The sequence below is a fragment of the Leucoraja erinacea genome, chromosome 36 (genome assembly GCF_028641065.1).
Source record: "Leucoraja erinacea ecotype New England chromosome 36, Leri_hhj_1, whole genome shotgun sequence".
Taxonomy (NCBI): Eukaryota; Metazoa; Chordata; class Chondrichthyes; order Rajiformes; family Rajidae; genus Leucoraja; species Leucoraja erinaceus.
In genome coordinates, this window is record NC_073412.1 from 9232058 (window position 1) to 9251457 (window position 19400).

General features: G+C 46.0%; 1 protein-coding gene across 5 annotated transcripts in view; it reads right to left on the reverse strand.

Moving 5' to 3' along the window:
* Positions 1-19400, reverse strand: part of LOC129713532 (casein kinase I-like) — a 198276-nt gene that overhangs the window by 79983 nt on the left and 98893 nt on the right. For all 5 annotated transcript variants that reach the window (XM_055662622.1, XM_055662621.1, XM_055662624.1 and 2 more), the window contains one exon: positions 7601-7752. In XM_055662622.1, coding sequence (XP_055518597.1) covers positions 7601-7752 — 152 coding nt within the window. The remainder of the gene's footprint in view (positions 1-7600; positions 7753-19400) is intronic.

A 19400-nucleotide genomic window follows, 5' to 3' on the forward strand; every position in this document is an offset into this window, starting at 1 on the left:
ATTGCCGCAGGATCCACGGTTTCTACAGCGTCCGAAAGATGGTGTCAAGACTTTGACGTATTCTGATGATAGGTCAACAACCTGAGACATTAATCCTCTTCCCAAAGATGGTGCTGAGATTTAGAGCAGGCAGGATTTTCAGTCTTTGTTTCAGGTTTACAACTTCAACAGTATTTTGCTCCAGTATTTCTGAAGGTAACGGCCAGGTTGCAAGCTGAACCACATTAAAACTAATCTCACTTGTGTTCCTGACACAGAGATTAAAAGCACATGCCTCCATTCATCTCGACTTGAAAAGGATGCTACGGAAGGATTTGCGCAAATGCTTAATTGAATGAATAAGTGGAACAACTAATCATTGTGCTGTCAAGGACATCATCACAGATTATCCCACGGTGTTTCAATTTGTCAATTTTTCATTACCATCTAAATGAGATGAAATTCATCTCCTGCTTGCTATAGAGATTATTGCTTGCAATAAATTCAGAAACCAGGTTCAAACAGAAGCTGTGAAGAAAGGAAAACATCAGAGCGGACAGATCAATATTCAAAGCCAGCAGGATGCAAGATAATAAGAATTATAATTGAATTGTATATCGAGAATCTTAACTGCGCGTTCCAATTTGGCATTTTATACAATAAAAGTCTGCCGGTTCCAATAATATATATAATCTTGCCCAAGCTGACAAACAACAAGCACTCTCCCGGGTACTTAACACTGCAGTCCACAGGAGAAGTCAGATGGTATCAACACACCAGGGAATTTCTATTTTGATATTGGTTCCAAGTAATTTACGAATGTTCCTGCAAACCTCATTGATAGGTTGTAAATCTGTGACCAGAGCCTACCCTGCTCTGGGATCTTAGTACTACCACTTAAGCTTTCTTCCTCAAGCAATGAAATTAGTTCAACAAGGTCAGTTCTAGGCTTGACGGAAGGCAGTTCTTCACCCAGAGAATAAATCAAATGGGTTATTGGATCACCCCAACCTCTAGCCCAGATACACTGGAAACCTGAGCTTCAGCATCACTGCTCTGTGCACCAGCACAGCTTCATGTTGTGTTTTGAATTGTATTCTGTCTTTACTTTGTGTACTAGTCATGTCTCTACTATTTATTTCATTCCCCTTACATGTTTTTCCTCTACCTGCTAATTTTTTGTAAGGTGTCCTTGAGACTCTTGAAAGGCGCCCATAAATAAAATGTATTATTACTATTATTATTATTATTATTACCAGCAGGTTGAACAGATCTTTTCTGGACCATTATGATTTATGCATTTGGTGCAATAGATGAAGTCACAAGGACCTGCTCACAAAGTGAAGCAAGTTTAAAAATTCAAAAGTTCAGTAAGTTTAGTTAAGAGATACAGCGCAGAAACAGGCCCTACGGCCCACCAAGTCCAAGCCGACCAATGATTCCCCCAATATTAACACTATCCTACACACACTAGGGACAATTTACAATTGACCCATGTCATTGTGGTGGGGGAGGAAACCGTAGCGCCCGGGAAAAACCCACGCAGGTCACGGGGAGAACGTACAAACACCATACACACAGCGCTCACAGACAGGATCGAACCCGGCTCTCTGGCGCTGTACGGCAGCAACTCTACCGTTGTGCCGGTGTGCTGTAGGAATAGTCCAAATGTGTCCACTACATGTAACAGTCATTTACAGTTCCATGTAGTTATAGAAAAGGGGATAAAATCTAAGCCGATGGTTATGCCCTTAGTTCAAGCAGTCGACTTGGAAAACTATTATCATAAGAATGTGGTAAAAATTGTTTCATATACTTCCTCGTAGATGCTCCAAATTTTGTATATCCAATCAAATACTTTCTTACAAACAGTCCAGTAGAGTATTGCCGTTCCACCGATCCTTGATTAGCAAGTGTACAGAATCAGTTATAGAGCCCGCATGCAAGAGGTGCCATTTTGGCTGTTCCAGGCAAGTCCCCATTTGTTGTGGGCCCGCAGCCATCTCCTTGCTTGGACGCCGGGTCTCTCACCTCACCCGTCCGCCTTTGTCTCCCCGGGGTACCTCCCACATCCTACACGAGGGCGCGATAGCCCAGACCCCGGTTCCCTCTCCACTCCTACCAAGCTGCCACTCTGCAGATTCAGATTCAGATTCAGATTCAATTTTAATTGTCATTGTCAGTGTACAGTACAGAGACAACGAAATGCATTTAGCATCTCCTTTGAAGAGCGACATAGCAAACGATTTTGAATAAAAAAAATAAATAATAAGTGTCCGGGGGGGGGGGGGTGATTGGCAGTCACCGAGGTACGTTGTTTAGTAGAGTGACAGCGGCCGGAAAGAAGCTGTTCCTCGACCTGCTGGTTCGGCAACGGAGAGACCTGTAGCGCCTCCCGGATGGTAGGAGGGTAAACAGTCCATGGTTGGGGTGAGAGCAGTCCTTGGCGATGCTGAGTGCCCTCCGCAGACAGCGCTTGCTTTGGACAGACTCAATGGAGGGGAGCGTGGAACCGGTGATGCGTTGGGCAATTTTCACCACCCTCTGCAATGCCTTCCGGTCGGAGACAGAGCAGTTGCCATACCATACTGTGATGCAGTTGGTAAGGATGCTCTCGATGGTGCAGCGGTAGAAGTTCACCAGGATCTGAGGAGACAGATGGACCTTCTTCAGTCTTCTCAGGAAGAAGAGACGCTGATGAGCCTTCTTGATCAGAGTAGAGGTATTGTGGGTCCAAGAGAGGTCATCGGAGATGTTGACTCCCAGGAACCTGAAGCTAGAAACACGTTCCACCTCCGTCCCGTTAATGTGGATGGGGGTGTGCGTGCCACCTCTGGACTTCCTGAAGTCTACAATGAGCTCCTTGGTCTTCTTGGAGTTAAGGGCCAGGTTGTTGTCAGCGCACCATGCTGCTAAGTGCTGGACCTCCTCCCTGTAGGCCAGCTCATCGTTGTTGCTGATGAGGCCAATCACCGTTGTATCATCTGCATACTTGATGATGGTGTTAGTACCATGTACAGGTGTGCAGTCATAGGTGAAGAGGGAGTAGAGGAGGGGGCTCAGCACACAGCCCTGAGGAACGCCGGTGTTCAGGGTGAGGGTTGAAGAGGTGTGCTTGTCTAACCTCACAGACTGGGGTCTGTTGGTTAGAAAGTCCAGTATCCAGTTGCAGAGGGAGGGGTCGATGCCCAGGTTACCGAGTTTGGTGATCAGTTTTGATGGAATAATGGTGTTGAATGCTGAGCTGTAATCGATGAACAGCATTCTTACATAAGTGTCTCTGTTGTCAAGGTGGGAGAGGGCGGAGTGAAGTGCCGTTGAGATGGCATCCTCCGTACTCCTGTTCTTGCGATAGGCAAACTGATAGGGATCCAGTGTGGGGGGTAGGCAGCTTTTGAGGTGTGCCAGGACCAGCCTCTCGAAGCACTTGGTGATGATGGGGGTAAGTGCAACTGGGCGGAAGTCGTTGAGGCTTGCCGCAGTGGAGTGTTTTGGCACTGGCACGATGGAGGTGGCTTTAAGGCAAGTGGGGACAACTGCTTGGGCAAGTGACAGGTTGAAGATGTCAGTCCAGACGTCTGTCAGCTGTGCAGCACAGGCACTGAGCACGCGCCCGGGGATGCCATCAGGGCCAGCAGCCTTACGTGCATTAGTCCTACTCAGTGCCACGTACACGTCGTAGGGGGTGAGTGTGAGGGGTTGGTGATCGGCAGGTAGCACAGCCTTGATGGCTGTCTCTAGATTGTCCCTGTCGAAGCGGCCATAGAAGTGATTCAGCTCCTCAAGGAAGGAGGCGTCGCTGGATGTGGGGGTGATGTTGGAGGGTCTGTAGTCCGTGATGGCCTGGATGCCTTGCCACATGCGTCGGGGGTCGGAGTTGTTGTTGAAGTGCTCCTCAATCCTGAGCTTATGGCAGTGCTTGGCAGATTAGTCATGCAGATTAGTCAATTAAATCTTGCTTATGTGGAAACCAAGATTATTGGAAACCATCATGGTATTTATTTGTGCAAATGTTCACATGTGTTACGTGGACATCTGTCTGAAGAGAGTTTCCAACCCAAAACACCGTCTATGTTCTCCAGAGATGCTGCCTGATTCACTGAGTTACTCCAGAACTATTTGTTTTTCCCATGTATTATCTTTAACCACATTGTTAATCTCAAAATAAATATAGAATTATAGAAAACATTTTCAACGTAATCAACGTTTTTTTTATTCTACAATACACTGTTAGTAATACTGATGGCCCTGTCCCACGGTACGAGTTCATTCAAGTGTTCTCCCGAGTTAAAAACTCGTGGTAAGCACGTAGAATGAACATAGTCGGAGCTCGGGGACGTCTCTTAGCGGCTCGTAACGCTAAGGGCAGGTACTCAGGAAGACTAGCTAACGGCAGGTAAGCTCGGGAAGACTCGTGAAGATTTTTCAACATGTTGAAAAATGTCCACGAGAGCCCCGAGTACCGACGAGTGGCCATTACCGTCAACCTCCGAGTTCGAATCATGGGAAACTCGGGAGAGCTCTTGGAATGAACTCGTATCGTGGGACAGGGCTAAGAGCAAGATTTAGAATAAGATGTCCCGAGTGTTCCACGCCTAACAAATGTATCTTTCCCATGTAGCAATCTGGAATGTCAAAGTTGATCTAAGTACTAATATAGATTGTCCCAAAAGGACACCATTGTAACCAAAGCTACTAAAGGAGCTCCTCTATAATCTTTGATTGTAACTATCAATGTGGTGGTGACCATCAGTAGTCGCAGAGCAACGAAAACAATTATTTCACATTTGCAATGCAGGCTAATCTAAAAGTATGTTCAAGAAGGAACTGCAGATGCTGGAGAATCGAAGGTAGACAAAATTGCTGGAGAAACTCAGCGGGTGCGGCAGCATCTACGGAGCGAAGGAAATAGGCAACGTTTCGTCCCGAAACCCTTTGGGTTTCGACCCGAAACGTTGCCTATTTCCTTTGGGTTTCGTCCCGAAACGTTGCCTATTTCCTTCGCTCCGTAGATGCTACCACACCCGCAGAGTTTCTCCAGCAATTTTGTCTACCCTGATCTAAAAGCAAGTCCTTCACGCTGAGAACATGCTCAATTCCTCACCCAAAAGTGATGATTATAGAAACACTTGGCTCGGAGTTGTCACAGATGTTCCCAAGTTCAAATTTCACACTTAAATAAAGCAATGCCTGCTATTTATGCATTCTACTGTCTAAGCTTAAAATTATTTCCTCAGTAAATAGCGACGGCAATCCTGTATGAGAACTAGCCACTGCTTTACTCCCATTGATTTTCACTTTTATCACAAGGCAAATCTTCACCCTTTTGGGGCCTTTGACATTTTGGCATAACTGGTATTGACCATCCACCTCCAGTTTAAATTCCATTTGGAATATTTTGGAGGACCAAGAAATCAAGACTATAAACAATCCTTAATTAGGCTAATTAAACCTCATCTGCATGTCTAGTTGCAAAGGAGCCCACTTCTTATCTTTCAACTGCAGATACATATTTCCTCTCTGTAGTTAATAATGCAATTGCTTGGATGCAAGATGTCAGAGACCACATCTGTAACTAGCTTACTTCGCCCAGTGGATTTGCACTATGCAGCAATAAGATAGTTGGGGACAGAAAGGCAGAAATGCCTGGTGAGACAGGCAAAGAGATGGCACTTCCCTTGTGAACTTCTGTTTCAAATTTCGGACGGTCAAACTCCTTCATCTCAATAATGTCCGTTGTCATATGTTGTAAGCAGACTTTGTTTGAATACTTTGTCTGAAGAAGGGTCCCAACTTGAAATGTCGCCTATCCATGTCCTGGCTGAACCACTGAATTAATCCAGCATTTTGTATCCCTTTGTTTGAATAATAAGATAACTCACCAAATGGTGGCAAATAGAACAGGGAAAAAGAAAGTAGACACAAAATGCTGGAGTAACTCCGTGGGGCGGGCAGCATCTCTGGAGAGAAGGAATGGGTGACGTCTCAGATCGAGACCCTTCTTCAATAGAGCACAGGAGCGGGCCCTGGCCATGCCGAACATGATGCCAAGTTAAACTATTCTTATCTGCCTGCACGAGATCGATATCCCTGCATGTCCATGTATTATCTTTAACAACATTGTTAATCTCAAAATAATGCAGAATTATAGAAAAATAGCCAAAAATACACCGCTAGTAATATTAAAAGCTAAATTTAAAATAGGATGTCCAGAGAGCTCCAGGCCTAACACATTTATCTTCCTATGTAGTAAGCTGAAATGTCAAAGTTGATCTAAATAGTAATATAGATTGCACCCCCCCCAAAGAAACACAACCCTATTTAAAAGCCTCTCCAACACCTGTATCCGTGTAAGCCTCAATCTCCACCCCCTGGCAACGCATTCTAGGCACCCACTACCCTCTAAGTTTAAAAAAAACTTGTTCCTCTTACCTTAAAGCTATGCCTTCTTGTCTTTGATATTTCCACCCTGAGAAAAATGTACTGACCACTTATCCTAATTATGCCTCATAGTTTTACATACTTCAATCAGGTCTCTCCTCAACCTCTGGCATTGCCGAAAATAAATTAATCCAATTTTGTCCAAGCTTTCCTTGTAGCTAATACCCCCCTAATTCAGGCAGCATTCTGGTAAAGTTCTTCTGCGACCTGTCCACATGTGGTGACTAGAGTCACAAATGTACGGACTATTAGTGTGTGCAGTAACTTATGTGCCGCACTCTCAATACACTAATATTGCCCCAGTCACCTACAGCCTAAACCCAGGTTTAGTTTGTCAGGTAACAAGCAGCCTGCAGTCACTCCACCATCACTTGCCCTCCTCCCTAGCCAATGTAAATGTCACTGTTTTCTGCTCTCCACCCTCCGTGTCAATCTTACGAGCCCCCAGAATGAGTCTCAGGAACTGCGCTCACCCCAGTGTTATGCGTCAGGGACGCGGCTTAAATGAGATCCCAGCCTTCACAGCCTCAATGGAAATAAACCCATGATCTACCTCATTATCTACCTCATATCACAAACTATCTATCTCATTGGAAATCCTTCGACTATCTTTGATTGGACTTTATCTTGCACTGAATGTTATTCACGTATTCTCCTTATTACATATTTGTACACTGTGGTAGTATATACTATTGTAATGATATATTGTCTTTCCGCTGACTGGTTCGTGCACAACAAAAGCTTTTCACTGTACCTAAACAGTAAACTAAACTGAAATCTTATCTTTAAACCACATTTTGGGCACACAGTGGCACAGCGGTAGAATTGCTGCCTTACAGCGCCAGAGACCGGGGTTTGATCCGGTCCAAGGCTGCTGTCTGCACAGTTTGTACGTTCTCCCCGTGGGTTTTCTCCGAGATCTTCGGTTTCCTCTCACACTCCAAAGACGTACAGGTTTGTAGGTTAATTGGCTTGGTATGAATGTAAATTGTCCTGAGACTGTGTAGGGTAGTCTTAATGTACGGGGATCGCTGGTCGGCGCGGACTCGCTGGGCCGAAGGGCCTGTTTCCGCTCTGTATCACTAAACTGAACTGACCTAAATCTAAAATTGAAAGTGGTCAATTCTTGTGTCGCCTGGGAACAAGAGACTCTGTGAGGAAAAACGTGAATCACACTCACCAGCTGAATGGCGATCATTAACACAGTCTTCAGTGTGAAAGCTCGGTCACATACATCAAAGAGGTCCTCCAGACTTGGTCCGAGCAGCTCCAGTACCATGGCGTTATATTTACTACATGGTCCAAAGTAATAAACCTGAGGCATTCCTTCAGCTGAAAGAAAAAGAGACTGCTTAACAAAAAACCCAATGGACTTCTGTAGGAATCTTACTTCCAAGTGCTCTAAATAACATTACTTTAAAGAAGTGGCAGGAGGGAAATTTATCCCATCGTATAACTGCCTTAAAAAAGTCAGATCTTAACAAACATATTGTCAGCAATGTTTTTATACAAACCGAATCAATAATTTTGAGTTTTTTATGTCGATAGTCCAAGTTTGAAATTTTCCTGCTAAATGAAAGAGGAGGGCCATCTTGCAATGAATTTAGTTTGAATCAATTAAACTAACAGCAAACATGGAACAAGCAGGATCATATGTGCAAGAAAAAACAGTGGAAGATTGAGATAGAGTCAGAGTCGTACAGCATGGATACGGGCCCTTCGACCCAACCCAACCATGCTGGTCAAGATTCCCCGTGTAAACTAGTCCCATTTGCCCGGCTTTCGCCTATATTCCTCTAAACTTTTCCTATCCATGTACCAAGTATCCAAGTATCTTTAGATGTTGTTATAATACCTGCCTCAACTACTTTCATAGGCAGTTTATTCCATGTACCAATCATCCTCTGAGTGAAAATGTTGCCCCTCTGGTTCCTATTGCCTTATCTTCTTAAATTTTTAAAACTTACTTGACCAAGAGCAGACCCGTTGGGTCTGTTCCCCCAACGTGCTGTTGGGGGGGGGGGGGGGGGGGGGGCATACAGCATCACACACATTCAAACCACCCCCCCCACACACTAACGACCCCCCCCCCCCCGCACACACGCTACCCCCCTTGTTAATATATTAATATTATTAATTTGCTCCTTTTACCCCATAATCGCCCTATCTACTGACGCATAGCCCCCAACTCGCAGGCACGTCTAGAGAGGGAGGAGGGGTAGAGGGTAAGGGCAGCAGAGAGAGGGGGGGGGGGGGGGGGAGAGGGAGAGGGAGAGAGAGGAGGGGGGAGAGAGAGGGGGGGGGAAGTGGGAGGGGGGGGGGGGTGGGGTAGAGAAGTTTGGAGGGGTTTTACTGGGGTTTTAGAGGTGTTTTTAGGGGTTTACAAGGCTTTAAAGGGGTTTAAAGAGGTTAAGAGGGTTTAGAGAGATTCAGAGGGGGTTTACAGGGGATAACAGGTGGTTGGAGGGGGTTTAGATGCATTTACAAGGGGGTTACAGGGGTTTAGAGGAGTTTAGAGGGATTTAGAGTTGTTTACAGTGGTTAAGATATGTTTAGAGGTGATTACATGGGTTTGCAGGGGATTTAGAGAGGTTTACAGGGGTTTACAGGTGGAGAGGTTTAGAGGGGGTTACAGGGTTTTAGAGAGGTTTACAGGGGTTTACAGGGGGTTAGAGGGGGTTTATATGGCTTTTGAGGGGGTGTAGAGTGGTTTAGAGATGTTTACAGGGGGGTTGAGGGGTTTACAAAGGTTTAGAGGGGGTTACATGGATTTACCGGGGTATATAGGGATTTAGATACGTTTACAGGGGTTTAGAGGGATCTAGAGGGGTTTACACGGGTTTAGAGAGATTTACTGGGGTTTAGAGGGGATTAAACGTGTTTAGATTGTAGAGTGGTTTAGAGGAGATTACAGGGGTTGACAGGGATTTACAGGGGGTTTAGAGCACTTTAGAGGGATTTAGATGGATTCAGAGGGGTTTACAGGTGTTTAGAGAGGTTTACAGGGGTTTACAGGGGATCGAGGGGTTTACAGGATTTTAGAGATATTTACAGGGGTTTAGATGGATTTACATGGGGTGCAGATGGGTTTAGAGGGGTTCAGAGGGCTTTAGAGGGTCTTACAGGGGTTTAGAGAGGTTTACAGAGGGTGCAGATGGGGTTAGAGGGGTTCAGAGGGCTTTAGATGGTCTTACATGGGGTTTACAGGAGGTTTAGATGGGTCACCCATTTCTTCTCTCCAGTGATGCTGTCTGACCCGCAGAGTTACTCCATCATTTTGCATGTATCTTTGATTATTGATCCCATTAGCCACATTTGTACAACAATGTATATTAAACCGTTCCAGTGTACCTTGGAAGCTCACAAATGTTCTGGATGTTGGGGGAGTACAGAACCAGTTTGAGAATAAGGAGCAGGCCATTTAGGACCAAGATGAGGAAAAAAGAAATCCTCCAGAAAGTTGTGAATCTGTGGAATTCTCTGCCACATAAGGCAGTGGAGGCCAATTCACTGGATATTTTCAAGAGAGAGTTAGATATAGCTCTTTGGGCTAACAGAATCAAGGGATATGGGAAAACAAGGTACTGATTTTAGATGATCAGCCATGATCGTATTGAAAGGCGGTGCTGGCTCGAAGGGCCAAGTGGCCTACTCCTGCATTTATTTTCTGTGTTTTTATGTTTCTAAGCAATCTGATCATCAATTGGTGTCAGAAGCACCATGTCTTCCTGTAGTTTGCAATTAGAGCTATTAGAATCAGCACTGCCTTTATTCACCAGTGAATAGCTGTCATCAGTCATGGCTGAATTTACAGGGTACCCAAGATCAGTCTGGTTTCTGTGGCTGGCAGGAAAACAGAATGACGAATAAGGCAAAGACCTTATTTACCCCCAATAGGATGTAAATCCCATCCATCCAGTGCTGGCCTTAAGAGGAAATGGAAGGGGAAACATTTACTGTGTAGGAAGGAACTGCAGATGCTGATTCAAACCGAAGATAGACACAAAAAGCTGGAGTAACTCAGCAGGACAGGCAGCATCTCTGGAGGGAAGGAATGGGGGTGACGTTTTGGGTTGAGGCGCTTTCTCAGAAACATTTACAGACTTAGGAACTGGCAGAATGATAAATGCAATCACAAACATTCCTGCATCTTTCATTATCGGGTGACTGGGGTCGACCAACACTAAGTGTCTAACCAACCGGCTGCCAGGCAAATTGAAGGCTTGCTGGAGTGATTAATTGCAAGTGAGGCATCATTTTAAATGAGCCTCTGATGAAGCGCTGAAGTGCACATGATCGTGGTGACACTTGCTGCTGACTGTGAACACAGGCTGGGACATGTCAGCACTCTCTCAGCATCCCTGTGCATTCGGGAGTGGTGAAAGATGACTATTGTACCAGCTGCTGATGGGTAGCAGCATTTTTGGCTGATGCCTCCGCTGGCAAACAGCCGTGCTTTTGTTGCACATTAAAACCTGCACAGTGTGGAACGGGCCACGACGTCCCGCCCACCGATCGGGCACTTGCCGCCTTTCTGGGTTGGAGGGCGGCTGGCGGAGTTAATAGACAATAGGTGCAGGAGTAGGCCATTTGGCCCTTCAAGCCAGCACCGCCATTCAATGTGATCATGGCTGATCATCCCCAATTAGTACCCCGTTCCTGTCTTCTCTGCCTTATCCCCTGACTCCGTTATTTTTAAGAGCCCTATCTAGCTCTCTCTTGAAAGCATCCAGAGAACCCGCCTCCGCCGCCCTCTGAGGCAGAGAATTCCACAGACTCACCACCCTCTGATGGATGAGAGGGGATCTTATTGAAACATATAAGATTATTAACGGTTTGGACACGCTAGAGGCAGGAAACATGTTCCCGATGTTGGGGGAGTCCAGAACCAGGGGCCACAGGTTAAGGATAAGGGGTAAGCCAATTAGAACAGAGATGAGGAAAATCTTTTTCACACAGAGAGTTGTGAGTCTGTGGAATTCTCTGCCTCAGAGGGTGGTGGAGGCCGGCTCTTTGGATGCTTTCAAGAGAGAGCTGGACAGAGCTCTTAATGATAGCGGAGTCAGGGGATATGGAGAGAAGGCAGGAACGGGGTACTGATTGTGGATGATCAGCCATGATCACATTGAATGGCGGTGGTGGCATGAAGGGCCGAATGGCCTACTCCTATTGTCCATTGATTGCTCCACTATTCAATTACATCTTGCATGGTTTTCTCCTTAAGTTCAGCACTGCACCAATTCCATAATCCCTTGATTCCTTTAACACGTCAAAATGTATCTACTTTTCCTCCACACGCAACTGTAAAGATTCATCACCCTCTGAATAAAGAAAATTATCCTAGATGCTGACCCCTTATTACGAGACTGCGATCCTGGGATTTAGTACATTCTACCCAACCACGATAAACATTAACCTGCCATTTAATTTGTCAAGTCCTGTTCAAAATGTTCAAAGGTTGTATTATAATCTTAAATATGATTTATGCATTAATCAATATAACATAAAACAAAGTCAAAAATTTATGAGCTGCAAGATTTATTTAAATTTTTTGCTTTATTGCTGATAATTAGGCGAAAATGGTCTGACAAGGTACTTCAAGAGGAAAGCTTGTATCTAGGGATTTCTTGTCTTATTTACCTCAGAAGAATTATAGGGTGGGAAATATTTATGTTGGCAAGTGTGTGATTCATTGGTAGAATATAACACTCAAGTCAGGTTATTATGTTCTCACACAGAACAGCAAACAAAATGGGAGATGTGGGTGTGCATTTGGGAGAGGCATGGGGAAGAAGGTGGGGGGGAGGCAGGCGATTTGGGGGGGGGGGGGGAGGGCGAGATTTGGGGGAGATTTGGGGGATGGGGGGGGGGGGGGGGGGGGGGGGGAACGAGGACTGTTCGGATGGCCGCCTAAAACAGGAGGATTCATTGTTCATACCACTGCGTTGTAAGCTACCCAGGTGAAATATGAGGTGCTGCTCCTCCAGTTTGCTTGTGGCCTGAATCTAGCAGTGGGGGAGGCCCAGGACAGAAATGTCGGCATGAGAATGGGATGGGGAGATAAAATGGTTAGCAACCAGGAGACCCAGCAAACTAGGCAGATGGAGCACAAGTGTTGACAAAATGGTCGCCTAGCCTACGATGATAAGGAGGCCCAGATGGGCATCCATATGGTTCAGACGTTCAATTGAGTTTTTATTGGTGCCGATTTTGACAAAGTGATATTCTGCCCTACACTCTGCAGTAATCCCTTTCCAAATGGATAGCCAGACAACTTAGTAAACTCAAATAGAATTAGGTGCAAGGAGTAACAGAAACTGCCTAAAAATAAGCAACTTGATATGATTCCCCTCTTCCTCACCAACAGGATTTTATTTTTGTTTATTAATACATGTGTTTATTTGTCAGCAGCTCTGACTTGATTCTGTTCCCGGCTTCTCATCAAATAAAATAGACCGCTAACGCATGATATTTAGCCTTGCTATTCGTGAATTTATGACGTAGGCTCTGCCTGGGATACCGATGCCCGACTTGTGGACATCGTTTGTGGGCATTTGGGAGACCGGCGGGATGGATTTGTCGGCAGCTTCTCCTGGATGGGAATGGGGCATTTCCGAGAGCCTTCTCTCCCCACCACCTTCAATCCTCAACGATGGGGGTCTCGGTGGGTGGGGGGGCAAGCAGGCTTTCAATGATGTTCTGTGTAGGAAGGAACTGCAGATGCTGGTTTAAACCGACGATAGACACAAAATGCTGGAGTAACTGAGCGGGACAGGCAGCATCTCTGGAGAGAAGGAACGGGCGACGTTTCGGGTCGAGACCCTTCTTCACACTTCAAAATTATGTTCTTAATTTTACCTGTTTTGACAAAGTGATATTCCCGCCCTTTCCAATTGGATCGCCTGTTAACTTAGTAAAATGAAAAAGAATTTGGTGCGAGGAGTGACAGAAACTGCCACTCACTCGCACGCAGACTGACTTGGGCCGCTCACTGAGTCAGAGAGGCTGACTGGCAGCTGCTCTTCCCACGTCCGCTCCCTCTCCCATTCTGTGACCATCTCCCACACACACTTTTTATTCATTTCCGACGTACGAACAGTTCTCTGGAATGGTGGGGCTACACGCTGCCACCGTGGCAGAGTTGCTGCTTACAGTGTCAGAGACCCAGGTTCGATCCTGACTACGGGCACTATCTTTACATTCTCCCCCGGTTCTCTGGTTTCCAAGCAGTTTCAGTCACTCCAAAGACTTGCAGGTTGGTAGGTTAATTGGCTTCAGTGAAGATAGTAAATTGGCCTGAGTGCGTAGGACAATGCTAGTGTATGGGGATCGCTGGTCGGCACGGACTCTGTGGGTCGAAGGGCCTGTTTCCATGTTGTACCTCTAAACTAAAAACTCTACAGAACACTGCTGTAGTCTGGGGACTGCCTTTATAGGGAATTCAGTTGTCAGATCCTGTTAGGTCGAAAAAACTGCTCAGGAGATGGGCTGCTCTTACTGGCAATGTCTCACACTGCCGAGACTAGCATAGTACCATAGAGGGCGTATCGCAGAGGGAGACTGGGGAACTCTGCAGGGAGCTCGACAGGGTCACCAAGGGTTCACCAAGCAGAGTCTGCCACAGTGGGTTGGATGTCACGTTTAAATGGTCGCATTTAAAAAAATGCGTACTGATTCGATTAGTAGCCATTTGCAGCCTGATATCTAGAAATGATCTCTGCACGACATACAAGAATGAAAGACTTGGGGACTTCGTAACTAGGAAATGCGCTGCTCTGTCCAAAGGCAAGGCCTAAGCGTGAATCTCAAGCACAAAACTAAGTTTGCCAGGTACCGTGAAAAGAAGTGGACAGTCTCCACTGGAGATAAGGGGTGAAGTCCAACAAGAAGCAACGCTGGAGACAGAAGCAGGGGCGAAAGGAGACACTCGAGCTGGTGCAGATGCTGGTTTAAACTGAAGATAGGCAGAAAAAGCTGGAGTAACTCAGCGGGACAGGCAGCATCTCCGGAGAGAAGGAATGGGTGACGTTTCACCTTCACTTCTTCACACGTCATCTACTGCACCTGGTGTTCCCGATGTGGCCTCCTGTACATCAGTTGGAGTAACTCAGCGGGACAGGCAGCATCTCTGGAGAGAAGGAATGGGTGACGTTTCGGGTCACCCGAAACGTCACCCATTCCTTCTCTCCAGAGATGCTGCCTGTCGCGCTGAGTTACTCCAACTTTTTGTGTCTATCTTCGGAGACACTGGAGAACAGGTAAAGAACAGCAGAGTTCAGTAACTAAATAGGAATGGTGGCAGCATGGTGGTGCAGCAGTACAGTTGCTCCCCTTCAGCAGCAGAGACCCGGGTTCCATCCTGGTGCTGTCTGTACGGAGTTTGTACACATCCCCTGTTACCACAGCGTTTTTCCCGGGTTTCCTCCCACATTCCAAACATGTACAGGTTTGTAAGTTAATTGGCTTTTGGTATAGATTGTAAATTGTCCCTAGTGTGTAGGATGGCGATGGCTGGTCGGCGCGGACTTGGTGGGCCGAAGGGCCTGTGTCCACGCTGCATCTCTAAACTAAACTAAAGGGCCCGTCCCACTTTCACGAACTAATTTACCACCTCTGCCGAGTTTGCCCTTGACTCATACTCGCAGCATGGTCGTCACGAGGTCGTAGCAGGCCGTGATAGTCGTAGGTACTCGTGGCATCAAGTAGGTCGGGGCGTTTTTCTAGCCTGATGAAAAATGTCTTGGGTCTTGGTTTCTTGGTCCTCCAAAATATTCCAAATGGAATTTAAACTGGAGGTGGTGGAGGGAGGGCTTAAGCCAGAAAGGGTTATTGGGAAGAAAGAGCTACTTTAAATTTAGTTACTAGGAAAATGGACAAGGGAGAGCCAGTGGATGTAGTGTACCTGGACTTTCAGAAAACATTTGATAAGGTCCCACATAGGAGATTAGTGGGCAAAATTAGGGCACATGGTATTGGGCGCAGAGTGCTGACATGGATAGAAAATTGGTTGGCAGACAGGAAACAAAGAGTAGGGATTAACGGGTCCCTTTCAGAATGGCAGGCAGTGACTAGTGGGGTACCGCAAGGCTCAGTGCTGGGACCTCAGCTATTTACAATATACATCAATGATTTGGATGAAGGGATTCAAAGTAACATTAGCAAATTTGCAGATGACACAAAGCTGGGTGGCAGTGTGAATCTGAGGAGGATGAAATGAGAATGCACGGTGACTTGGACAGGTTGGGGGAGTGGGCAGATGCATGGCAGATGAAGTTTAATGTGGATAAATGTGAGGTTATCCACTTTGGTATAAATAACAGAAAAGCAGATTACTATCCAAATGGCGTCAAGTTGGGAAAAGGGGAAGTACAAAGGGATCTGGGGGTCCTTGTTCATCAGTCTATGAAAGTAAGCATGCAGGTACAGCAGGCAGTGAAGAAAGCAAATGGCACGTTGGCCTTCGTAACAAGAGGAGTTGGGTATAGGAGCAAAGAGGTCCTTCTGCAGTTGTACAGAGCCCTAGTGAGACCACACCTGGAGTATTGTGTGCAGTTTGGGTCCACTAATTTGAGGTAGGACATTCTTGCTATTGAGGGAGTACAGCGTAGGTTTACAAGGTTAATTCCCGGGATGGCGGGACTGTCATATGCTGGGAGAATGGAGCGGTTGGGCTTGTACACTCTGGAGTTTAGAAGGATGAGAGGATATCTTATTGAAACATATAAGATTGTTAAGGGTTTGGACATGTTAGAGGCAGAAAACATGTTCCCGATGTTGAGGGAGTCCAGAACCAGGGGCCACAGTTTAAAAAATAAGGGGTAAGCCATTTAGAATGGAGACGAGGAAACACTTTTTCTCACAGAGAGTTGTGAGTGTGGAATTCTCTGCCTCGAGGGCGGTGGAGGCAGGTTCTCTGTACGCTTTCAAGAGAGAGCTAGATAGGGCTCTTAAAGATAGCGGAGTCAGGGTATATGGGGAGAAGGCAGGAACGGGGTACTGATTGGGGATGATCAGCCATGATCACATTCTTGGTTTCTTGGTCCTCCAAAATATTCCAAATGGAATTTAAACTGGAGGTGGTGGAGAGAGGGCTTAAGCCAGAAAGGGTTATTGGGAAGAAAGAGCTACTTTAACTTTAGTTGCATCTGGTTGGGTAACTATAGTTGGGCGGAGATTATTTCATTCTTTAATTGTGCGCGGTCCAAGAGTAAAAACGGTCGTGAAAGTGGGACAGGCCTTTAAGTCTCCTGAGGGTATCGGATCCTCCAAGTAGAAGAACGTGTGGTAAAAAGGTAATTTAGTTTTCGGTTAATCACAAGGTCTTACTGATTGAATGCTGGAGCAAAGCTGTAGCTGCAGGCTCCCCTTCCTGACATAGAAATGAGAAATGATTAATGTCTTGCGCTCCTGGGCTGCACACTTACTTACTGCACGCAGGTTAAGTACAGCTGTACTCAGTATCTGTAATCTGTACTCCTGTCTAACAGTTACACAAACATTGCCCAGCTAAACCCCAAGGCCATAGGATAAAGCAATTACGTTTTTTTTCCAAAAAATGTGTAATTAAGCAAAGACATCAATCATTTGTAATTTTATCTAAAAACCGCTGAAGTGACCTTGTTATCGTGAGGACTGCAGCAGATTTACAGGAATAGTTTTTGAGGATGAGTGGGAAAATTATTAGAACGTAATCCTGAAATTTAACAGGTACCTCAAACGTCTTGCAATATTATCCAATTCACTGTTACAATGCACCTGTGGAGACAGATTCTAAGAGCAGGCACAGAAGCAGGCCGCTCAGCCCAACTACTCCAAGCTGATCAAGGTGCCCCATCTAAACTAGCCCCATTTGGCCCATAGTCCTCAAAACCTTTTCTATCCAAATACCTTTAGGCTAAAGTCGCTGAGATACAGCCCGGAAACAGGCCCTTTGGCCCACTGAGACCGCACCGACCAATGATCAACTCGTATACTAAGACTATTCTACACACTTGGAGCAATTTACAATTTTACCGAAGCCAATTAACCTGTGGGAGGAAACCAGAGCACCCGGAGAAAACCCACGCCGTCACTGGGAGAACGTACAAACTACATACAGACGGCACCTGTAGGCAGCAACTCTACCGCTGTGCCACTTTGCCTGTTTAAATATCTTCTACATGTTGTTATCAAACAATAATAATTTTCATCAATAACTGCAGAGGCCTTAAACATTGTGTTTAAGAAAGAACAACATATGCTGGAAAAATCGAAGAGAGACAAAAATGCTGGAGAAACTCAGCGGGTGAGGCACTATCTATGGAGCGCAGGATAGAAGGACCTATTTCTTCTATGGAGCGAAAGAATAGGCGACGTTTCGGGTCGAGACCCATAGGGTCTCGATCCGAAACGTCACCTATTCCTTCGCTCCATAGATGCTGCCTCACCCGTTGAGTTTCTCCAGCATTTTTTGTCCACTTTCGATCCTAGCCCTTCCCATTGCCATAGTTAGGTGACACGCAAACTGAAGCAACAGCATTTCATAATCCACTTGGCTAACTTATACCCCAATGGTATGGAAGTTGAATTCCCCAAATTTAGGTAATCCATAACTCAGTCTCAAAGGGTCCCTACCCGAAACGCCTGAGAAAGGAATGGATAGGCAACGTTGAGTCAGCACTTTTCAGTCCACCTCTCCCAGTCCGTGGAAGGACCCCAACCCATAAAATCGTTCATTCCCTCCACAGATGCTGCCTAATCTGTTGAGGTACACCAGCGCTTACAACATGATACGATAGGACTTTATTTATCCCAGGAGGGAAATTGGTCAGCCAACAGTCGTAAAACACAAGATACGAGACACATGAAATTAAAATGACGAGTGGAAAGGATTGAGGATGTGCAAAGAGGGGCGGAGGGAGTCAGTCTACCCCAGTCTACAGAAGGGGGAGGAGTTGTACAGTTCGATAGCCACAGGGAAAAAAGGATCTCCTGTGGCGTTCTGTACTGCATCTTTTTTTCCCCTGTAACAAGCTAAAAGAGCCGCCACAAAATGTACAGCCAGCTCTGTCCCTTCTTCTACAGTGCCTTAGCGTTCCTGGACCAGTCCTGTTTACTGGTAGACAAAGGTGCTGGAGAAACTCAGCGGGTGCAGCAGCATCTAAGCAGCGAAGGAAATAGGCAACGTTTCGGGCCGAAACGTTGCCTATTTCCTTCGCTCCTTAGATGCTGCTGCACCTTCTGAGTTTCTCCAGCACCTTTGTCTACCTTCGATTTTCCAGCATCTGCAGTTCCTTCTTAAACAGCAGTCCTGTTTACTGTCCAGGTACACTCCAAGGTACTTGCACTCCTTGGTAAACTGTACATTCCACACCATTGATGGGAGACAGGGGACAGGGGTGTTCCTCTCCTCCTCCTAACTCCTTAATCTTGTTGGAGTTGAGCTGCAGGCAAGTCTGCCCACACCTCTCAACAAAGTCGTTGACTACACCTCTGTATTCAGTTTCCCTCCCCTCACTGATAGAAACATAGAAACATAGAAATTAGGTACAGGAGTAGGCCATTCGGCCCTTCGAGCCTGCACCGCCATTTAATATGATCATGGCTGATCATCCAACTCAGTATCCCGTACCTGCCTTCTCTCCATACCCTCTGATCCCCTTGGCCACAAGGGCCACATCTAACTCCCTCTTAAATATAGCCAATGAACTGGCCTCAACTACCCTCTGTGGCAGAGAGTTCCAGAGATTCACCACTCTCTGTGTGAAAAAAGTTCTCCTCATCTCGGTTTTAAAGGATTTCCCCCTTATCCTTAAGCTGTGACCCCTTGTCCTGGACTTCCCCAACATCGGAAACAATCTTCCTGCATCTAGCCTGTCCAACCCCTTAAGAATTTTGTAAGTTTCTATAAGATCCCCTCTCAATCTCCTAAACTCTAGAGAGTATAAACCAAGTCTATCCAGTCTTTCTTCATAAGACAGTCCTGACATCCCAGGAATCAG